This window comes from Uloborus diversus, chromosome 3 (genome assembly GCF_026930045.1).
Source record: "Uloborus diversus isolate 005 chromosome 3, Udiv.v.3.1, whole genome shotgun sequence".
NCBI lineage: Eukaryota > Metazoa > Arthropoda > Arachnida > Araneae > Uloboridae > Uloborus > Uloborus diversus.
In genome coordinates this window covers 144,178,573-144,188,760 of record NC_072733.1, presented here as the reverse complement: position 1 = coordinate 144,188,760, position 10,188 = coordinate 144,178,573, and the positions used below count along the sequence as shown (strand labels likewise).

The window sequence follows — 10,188 nt, the reverse complement described above, 5'->3', positions numbered from 1 at the left end:
AAAATATCGACTGAACAAGCTATATGTAATCAACTGAAAGTACTTAAAATAATCAACTATTGTTTCAACAAATTAGAAACTGAAACAAAGATTTACCTATAAACTACACTAGCTATAGCTTAGAGCACCCGTTTTGTTGAAGGCCCCCATCTCCCAAAAATGTCATCATTTGTTTCTTAAAAAAAAAGAAAAGTACGTGAAAAAATAAATTTCTTTTTAAAGTACTTGAAAACCTTGAACGATTGGAAAAGTGTGTCTACAAACCATAAACTTAATTTATAATATATGGGAGAAGGTAGGGAGAGAAATGTCGATATGTGTCAAATTTAGCTCCTTGCCACATCCTGCATCAAAAATGTAAAAATCATGGTTCTCACGTTTCTGTAACACATTACTTGAGATAAATTTTTGTGACTCACATGTTTCATATATTGCTGTTTCCCAAATGCAGTAATTTTGGAAATTCTTTTGTATTGCTTTGCGTCTACTGCATATTGTTAATCTGCTCAGCGCAGGGGGAGTAAAAAACTGCCTCTATTTTTTTTTTTTTTTTGGTTTCTTGCACTGCTTTTAATTGAAAAAAAAAGTTATGATGAGAAATCTATTTTTTTTTTTTTAAACTTAAAATAGAAAACTGTACACTCTAATACTAAATTTCAGGGACTGGAAAGGGCAAATAAAGTGCCTTTAATAATTTTATTTGTTCTCGAGTCCTTGAAACGGATTATAGATGAGTCTTTGAAATTCCTAAGCAAAGTGTGGTTCAATTTTATTTCTTATCAAGTGTATAAATTATGATATGAACTGTCCAAATGGGTAGCATATTGCTCCCTTGTCACCTATATGTATACATCATTTCTTTTAAAGCATTTTTTACTATTGATCATTTTGTATCTAATTCATTGTTGTATTTGTGGGTGGTTTGGAGGCAAGATCAAAAACTAATTGAATTGAACCGACAATCAATGTAAGCAAATAACAATGCATAATCTTCTCTTCTTCCTCGCTTTTTCTCTCTGAGGACTGCTGTTATTGATTTGTCAACCCGAAAACAATTTTTATTGTGTATTATCGTAATTTGCAAAAGACGGTTTTCCTATTAGTTTCCGATATTTTTGTAGTTCCAATTACTCCTTATAAGGCTTCAAAAAGCAGAAATTTATATCTGTTGTACGAAAATTCCTCCGTGGGAGTAACCTCCGGACCCCTTAAAATTGGGGATATTCTATCCCATTTTAGACCTTATGTTTAAAGCATAGTGGTTAGTAGGATGCTTTAAAAAATGGCCTTTTTTTGTCACCGACAGAAAAGTTGTCCGGACTACTAAAGAGACCCAAAGCCTGAAATGGCTTAGGGACACGTAGAGTCGAAATCCAGCCAGTTGTAATCAATACAACTAAAAAAAAAAAAAAAAAATCTTGCCTACCAGGAACTTGGTTCGAAATCCGCCTAGGCGCAGAAGTGTTTCTATTTGTTGAATTTCATTTAAATTAAACGTATTTAGTTGTTAAGAATACTTTCCTCATATTTAAGTGTTATCCCAATCGTTAGGTAAAATTTAATATCTATAAGAGCTATGGGGCCGCCACATCTCCTAATGCCAGGGCCGATTTTTTCAACCAATCCGCCACTGGGGGTAGGTACTCTAAGTAAAGGAGGCCTCCGTTGTTTCTGTGGTTAGAAGCTTCGCTTTGTATGCCAGAACTCGTGGGTTCAACTCCCTTTGGTGCATACCTTGAGCGTTATTTTTTTTTTTTTTTTTGTGTGTGTAGTAAATCTTTCCCGCGTTTTTCCGGAGACGCAAGCGCTTTAGTACTTTGTTCGCGATCCTCTGTTTCTGTGAAGCTGGTTAGTTGTATAAATAAATATAATAATAGTATAATAGTAAAAACATTAATTTGAATTTTCAGATCTTGAATTCAAATTATGTTTTTTGCAATCACGAATAGCGATAGGACCCTACTCGTCGGATTTCTTGTTTCTACTAATGGCTTTTATTGCCGTTAAAATGAATGCCAGAGGCTGGATGCTGGATGTTTTGTACTGGATGCTAGATGTTGTCTGCTGGATACTAATACCGGATAAATCGATTCCGAACCATATGGACGCCTGCATTATAAGCGTAGCAAAGTAAAAATCAAAGGTTGTGGACGTCATTCAACGATTAAGTGAAAACAATAAGCAATTCGGGATTGCTTTAAAGAAAAAGATACTGAAAATTTGGTTTCATGAGGGAGGTCTCGCCATTTCTTTTAAAACTTTTTTCTCCATATAAAATTATGCAGTCTTAAATTCCTTTTCTTATGTTTGTAATATAAAAAATACCTCAAAAAGATTAACCAATAATATAGAAAGCGTGGATTGTATTAAAATAACCACAAACAGTATCTGCAAGGTATTATTAAAATTATAATATTCATAACTGCATGCCGCCAGTGTACTGAGCGGGAAATAATTTTTAGCCTGTTGCATATGGCAACAGAAAATCGCTAGCAGCTAGCAGCCGAGTTTTTGGATCGTTCAGAAAGATGGTGCTGTAGTTGAAAAGAGGGGAGGCAAGGAGACACCGGAATGTAAATCATATAACATCACTTTCTCCAATGTTTATGGGAAAGTGCTGCTTTAAGATTTTAAAGTGCCAAGGGCTGAATATGAAGTTTAGCTCAATATTTTTTAAATATATGCTTTAATTTAACCATAATCAGTAACCATTGAAACTTTTGACAGCCCATCAACAAAAGACCGCAGTAGTAACAATGTCTAAAACTCCTACAATAACTAAAATTTATTCCTATGAATGTGCACCTCTTAAAACTCCAAAAATCAAGAAAGAACTTATTTCTTCATGCCCTGCAGACAACAAAACCAAAGATGTCCATCCACATCCAACAATTATTATGGATGAATATGGTCAAACTCCAGATCACTATTATCTGGCGCGAAAACCCCCTCCTTCTTTCTTTCAGGTAATTTTTTTAAAATTCGAGTAACTCCGTTTACAGAAGTACTTAAACTTTGTGGCTCATACCTGTGCATGTGCATAATATTAAGTAAAGAACGAAAATTCGTTTTAATTTTAACAATTCACTAATGTAACAACTTTTTAAATCCGGTTTTCTGTGTAAGTCTTATTGCTTGTGTATTCTTCTTCGTCAAATTTTTTTTTTCTCATGTACTATTTTTTTCCATACGTACCAAGGGAAAACATTTCCTAAAAAGCTTATTAATATATAAATTTCAATAATAGCTTCAAGGAGTAAACTCGTATGAATGCTATGTGTTGCTCTTGAGTTATTTCTAAACCTGAAAAGCATGTTGTTTGTGAAAACACTTGTGTTTTCTGTTCTGTTCTGTGTATTCTCTTATTTTTTTTTTTTTTGCTTGACTTTTAATGCTTATTTAAACTTTGAATCAAGTTCAAAAGCTATAAATAAAGTGTATAATAGGTGTAAATACAAATTTAATTTTTTTTGCCTATAATACATTTATTTTTTTTTTACCACAATGTTCTTTTTTAGCAGCTTATTTCGCTTTTATAAAGTATACTGCGGTGGGGAAACTGCAAATTTTGAATTTATTTTTGTGTTTTTGTTATCTATTATAAAAGCTTGCTTGTATGGTTTACGCTGAAAATTGTGGATTACACAGCAAGAAGTCAATTTCCGACATTTCATTATTGTTAGTATGAAACCCAAAACTCTTTTCTTCAGTATCTCAAAAGTTCAATTTTTCAGATAATGTGCTTACCTTCCCATGGCAGTATATCCCTTTATTTTTTGACTTAACCTTAGCTTCACTCACTTTTTATTGTAATAAAAGTGCTGTGTTTGCCACTTTTTTGGTTTTGGTAATTTATTCTTGCTGAAAGGTAAATGAACAATTTGTTTTTTATTACAGTGGAGTCCCTCTAATCAGGGCCTGATCGCCAACTAGGCCGTGGCCGAGGGTCCCTGCTTTTAGGGACCCCAACTGGCTAACGTTGTTTTTACCAACTGTAAGGTTTGACTACAGGGGCCTCCCAATATCTTTATCGGGCCCTGCCTCTGATCCTGAGTCCGTTAATGTGAGCTCCTCTTAATCCAAGAAAGCTTCATTACTGTACTTCATTTCCCTTATGAGAGAAGGTATTTAAATTAGTTGTAAAGGATTTAAATGTTGAGAAGTGATAACAGGGTTACTAGAGGCGAAAATATGCAAAAAGTGTCGGAGATTTTAACAAGTTATTGCTTTGTAAACAATAATAATGCTCAAAAGTACAGTGATCTCTCGTGTATATGTGACCTCTATTATACACGTTTTTCACTTATGAGCGTTTTTATTACGAGCCCGGCTAGCAATATAGGAAAACAATGTTAACTTGTTTATTTATACAAGAAACCTAAAATGCGCCTTTCACTTATACGCAAGAGAAGGTAATAAGTTGTAAAGGATTTAATTGTTGAGAAGTGATAACAGGGTGACTAGAGGAGAAAACATGAAAAAAAAGTGCCGGAGATTTTGATAAGCATTGCTTTGTAAACAGTAATAATGCGCAAAAGTACAGAGATTGATCTCTTGCTTATATGCAACCTCTGTTATGCGTGTTTTTCTTTTATGTGCGTTTTTCTTACGAGCCCGGCCAGCGATATAGGAAAACAATGTTAACTTGTTCATTTATACGAGAAACCTAAAATGCATCTTTCATTAATGCGCAATAAAATTTCTTTCAAGTTTTAGTCAAATCGCTATCTACACTTTGCTTATGGGAAGATTTGTACCCTTCTTGTTCTGTCTCTTGAAATGCATTCACATGCCTTTATTCCATTGTTTGCATTCTTCTAAGACTGCGTCCTATTTTACACAAGTGTGCAATTGGGGCAGCCACCATTCAGTACAAAATAGCATCAGAATGCATCAGTTTTTATTTCTTTACTTTAAAGTTGGAATAAAATAGAGAAAGAGTCTGATTTTTGAGTGTCTTGTTTACGTTTCGTTACGGAAAATATTTCGGAAATTTTGCCCTGTGTGTCGGATGACTATTCGATTCATTGTATTTTTTTCAGTAGAACCTCTTTTATCCGGCTCTCGTTTATTCGGATCTCCGGTCTATCCAGATCAAATTTTTGGAGTAGAAAACATATAGGGGAGGGTGGCTCAAAGCAGGTAGGTCGCCCAAAGCTGGTAGGCATTCGTATGCTGCCGCATGGTGTGTAAGCTGCAATGTCTGTGCATGTCATGTTTACCCGAACATCCCCGAGTTTTACTCATTCACAGTGAAGTGGCATGGCGTAACCAGCCTTAAACTAAGAGAAATGTTACATATCTAAAAAAAACTGTAGGTATGTAACTTGTGATTAGTCAAGGACCAGTTAATTTTTTTAAATACCAATAATATTACGTTATTCTGACACCATCCATCTACAAACTAACAATGATCAATTTGTTTGTTTCTTTTTTAAATTTAAGATTGTAATTATAGAAATAAAAAAGTGCCTTTTGGCGAAGCAGGTATAGCATTTAATCGTATATTTGTTTATAATTTCTTGACACATGTGCTGACTTAGATTTTCTATTTCAATGGGATAAGTATATGTCTATTAATTTAATCAGTTATTTCTTTGTTTTATAAACAAATGTGCCGACTTTAAATTGGATAAGTATAACTTTTTAATATATATTTTTTATAATAGCAGGTAGCGGTACAGATGTGATATTCCCCCCCCCCCCATTTGGCGACATCCGATTTTTTACACAAAATTGAAACATTTTTCTCGCCAATGAGGCTATAACTTTTTAAGCATGGCATTCCTGGCTAAACTAACCTGTGTTTGGCAACCCAAAGGCAATCTGGTTCAACGTTGTTTACTTGTTAGCTAGCGGTCCATGTTGGATAGATTGTTTTTTTGTGCAATACACCTTATAGGAAAGCTTATTTTGTGTTGGTTTAGATTCAGTAGTTGTGTTTTGATGAATAAATATTAGAAAATGCCAGTTTCTTTAAACTTGATCGTTAATTAAGAGTAAAATCCAACCTGGGGTGTGTCTCTGTAAGGTGCATTGTTTCATATGTTGTTTCAGACTGAGTATGAGGATTTATACAACAAAAACGTAAGTTTTTATTTTAGAATTTAAAAAAAAAACACTCTCACTTCGGAAATTCTTTGTTTTTACAAAATCTTGAGGGTTTCTTGTAGTTTTTAACTTTATATTTATTGCATGTAAATTTATTTTACAAAAAATGTGCAGTTATTTTATTCTAAAAGTTAATTTTTATCGATGCCAAGAACTATTCCAGCATATTCTGTAGTGCCTCCTTTAGGTACTGAATTTCTGAAAATAAGTTGACTCTACGATTTTATAAAAATACGAAGGTGTTTTTTTATGTAAAATATAGTAGATTATTTTTGGTAGGTATTTTGAAAGCATTTTCGATAGCAAATTAATGTATGTATTTTTGTACTGTTTATGTTTGGGATGTTCTGTCGAGACATTTTTACTTTTCATACATCAAAATTTGAATAACTGAGCGTTTTTTTTGGCTGAAATAGTTATATTTTCGGGATGTTTTCTGCTTTAAATATCGCATATTGATTCGCTGTGCTCTTTTTTAGTAGAGTATGAGAATTGTTTTTGTTCGACGAAATGCATGTTGGAAAATAGCTTTTATTTCTATTGGTACATATTACTTTGTGAGCTGTGATAGTAATTTGTTAATTTAAGCATTTTAAGTACCTACTAGTAATTTTTCTTTGCGAACAAAAACTTTCTAGTTTCTTGTATTTTTGAAGTAAATATTCGCGATGTTTTTTTGCTGTGGTTTTATGTTTTTATATATATTGGCTTCTGAAGTGCTTAGATCATTTTTTTAATCTGAATTTTTCCTGTTGGCGCTAAAAAAGCATCGCTAAGAACGATGTATGACATAGGTCGTCATACATCGTTTTCTTGGCGACGCTTTCTTGGCGCCGGCGGGAAAAAATCGCCAAGGGTGGGGTATATGACATTAGTTCCCAGGTAGCTAGTCAATTAATTTAATCATTTATAACTTCATATTCGATTGGCAAATGTACCAAATCACAACTAGTTAAGCTTACCTGCTTTGGGCCCCCTATTAGGTCATAGCGGGTTTTCAAGTGTTTGTAATGTTAGATATTAAATAAAAATTGGGTTTGAAATGATACAAAAAACGCTTTTTATTTTGAAATTCAAGAACCCTGCTAGGAAATAAAACTGAAATTGTTGTGATAAAAATCCAAAAACTAAAATTTTTGAGCGTTCTTCGTTAACTTACTCGCTATGGGCCACCCTCCCTTACATATTTACTTAAAGAATTTAAAATTTTTATTGCACAAATAGAATTATAAATAAGCCAAATATTCAGGTGTTTTTAAATTTTTTTTTATTAAATATACAACTGCATATAACATACAATAATATATATTATTAATTCAACAAACACTGTGGCGTACTTTAAAGCATCAGACCAACACACAGTGTAGCAGCCTATGGACAAAAGTGGAAAATGCAATTTTTTTCCCCCCAACTTGTTTCATTTTATTGATCCTTTCATAGTTTCCTCAGTGAAATGGAATTAGACCTTTTAATCCGATATCATAAAACAAAGGATAGAAATCATGTTTGACCAAGTGGCAGATCGCATTTCTCTATCAGTGAAACATGTTTAATTTAGTAGGCTCTTTTGTGTTGAGGACACATCGGTAATTGTTAATTTTTTATTTTCTGTTTAGTATGTAAGGCATCAAAGAAGGTGAGTAAGAGATCCATTTTTTTGTTAATATCTTTGAATTAAAATTTTTCGTTAATATCCTTAAATAACTTTAAAAAAAAAAAAATTAATTTGAATTTTGACGTCTTGAATTCAAATTATGTTTTCCGCAATCACGAGTGTGTGTATGTAGGCGTGTGTGTTTGTGTGTGGGGGGTTAGTGTGTTTGTGTGTAGGTGGTATGTGTGTGTAGTCATGTGTGTTTGTGTCTGTGTGCTGGCATAAGTGTGTATGAATGTGTGTGTGAGGGGGGTATGTGTATGTGCCCTGTGGCAGAATTTTATTTTACTTTCTGTGACAAATTTTCTGGACCTAATTTCTTTCTGCAAGAATACTCCGTGAAGTGAAAAATGAACTAATGGACAAGCTTAAGTGCAGTTCATTTCAAAAGTGAAAAATTTATTTATTTATTAACGAATTTCACACAACTTCTTGTTTAGGTAAATTCCTTTATACAAAAACGAAAAGCATTAAAGCTCAGTATCAGGGCTTCCAACAGATTTTCAGTTTTTGCTATGGGAAAAAAAGGGGGTGACCTTGAGCTAAATCTATATGGTAAAAAATATTAACAGCAATTGGCAAGTAGAGAAAAAAATCAAATCTAACCAAAAGCAATGTAAATTATTATGCTAATTTATGTAATGCTAGTGTAAATTAATGTTATAGCAGGGGTGATTGTTTAAACAGAGATGCCACTCTCATGTTTAAGTTTTCAGTCTTCGTCTCTAAGCTCTTACTTATCTGTAGTTCTCAATACCAGAAAAATACATTTGCAACATCTATTCAATACTCAAAAAAATAAGATCTGAAGAAAAAATAATTTTTAATTAAAATATTCATTACAGTTTGGTGCACCCCCCCCCCCCAAAAAAAACTAAAACATGCATGTGATTTGAAAAAATAAGGATCACCCCTCCTCCTCTTATGGGCAGTTCTCAAAAGGTGGGAGCAAACACAGACTTCAACTTTGAAGCTTCAACACCAAATAACTTTCATTTTAATTAACTCTAAAATTTTTGAGGTAAATTATAATGCTGTATAGAGACAAGAATTGACATAAATTATGGAAAAAAAGCTCTTCAAATGCCCTTAAAAAATATTTTCTTTGCTAAATGGCACAATTTTGGACATACCAAAACGTTAACTGAGCAAATGTACCATTAAAAAAAATTTTTTTTTAATTATTTCCATACGTTTCAAAAAAAAATTAAAGGCATGAATCTTACACTGAATAATTTTTTGTTAATATTTTACACAAATAACAAAAGTAAAGACAGATTATTTACTTTGTAAACGATTTTAGAAAAAAGTAAGTTTGAAATTTGATGCATGTCCAAAACTTACGATCTTTACAATGCTATTATTTGAGAGCTAAGTATATGATGTTTTCATTTTAAAGGTATTTATCGATCCTCAGAATCAGTTTTTAATTGTTTAAAAGTGTTTTCATAAGCTTTTATGCAGTATCTTAGAAGAAAAATAATTTTTCTTAAACATACATGCGAGATGTCCAAATGGCGTTACGATCTTGACGCCGATAATTCTGTCCGTTTATTTATAATTTTTTTATAATCCACTGTCTTCTAACATCAATAAAAAAGATTATTATGATGTTATCTTTTTTAATCCATTGGTATTTTGCATAATTAATACGTTACACATTGAACAATACATAAATTACAGTAGAAACATGGCTTGTTATGAGCGAACGAAAGCCATTTTGCGCGAAAATTGCCAAGCAAACCTCCGTTGGCGACAACACAGTATACGATAAGCTAAAGGTTACCAGAGGGGGATTCCAGTTTGACAAATGTAGTTAATCGTCAGCTGCACCATTTTTGGCGCCTTTATCACTTGCGCTAGCAATTCTTTTTTTTTTTTTTTTCCCGCCGCTTTTATTATTTTAGAATTTTTTTTTTCTCTTCTTTCTTTTAAACATAATTTAACGATCTCCAAATAGAAATACGAATTTCTTTTTCAATAATTTTTTTTAGACATCGTTTTAATTCTTATGACATTAGAAAAAATATTCATTATTAAAACTGATGTCACTTTTTACATTCTTTCTTAAAGCATATTTTGTTTATTTTTCCTTTAAAAATATAGTATATGTCGTATTTGTCTCTATTTTTATTCCTTATTTGTCCCAATAAATCAAACTACAAGTTTGTATAATTATTTCCATGAAGCGTTTTATAATTATTTCCATGAAGCATCAACTTCTTCAAAATCATTCCAAAACTTTATATGTAAAGAACAGTATGTATAGCCATTCAAGTACTTCATTAATATCCTCTTTATCATTAAATTGCAAAATTCAAAAAGTAGTAAATAAAATTTTCATTGGAAAACTTAAAAATCAGATTAACAGTTGTCAAAAATGGTGAAACTTACATTATGATGATGTCCAAAATCCGTTACCT

General features: G+C 32.4%; 1 protein-coding gene across 1 annotated transcript in view; it reads left to right on the top strand.

Moving 5' to 3' along the window:
• The first annotated feature begins 2,572 nt into the window (after positions 1 to 2,572).
• Positions 2,573 to 10,188, top strand: part of LOC129218975 (transcription factor E2F2-like) — a 64,796-nt gene continuing 57,180 nt past the window's right edge. Inside the window, exon 1 of the mRNA XM_054853293.1 lies at positions 2,573 to 2,966. Within this exon, the coding sequence (XP_054709268.1) occupies positions 2,757 to 2,966 (210 nt within the window). The 5' untranslated portion in view covers positions 2,573 to 2,756. The remainder of the gene's footprint in view (positions 2,967 to 10,188) is intronic.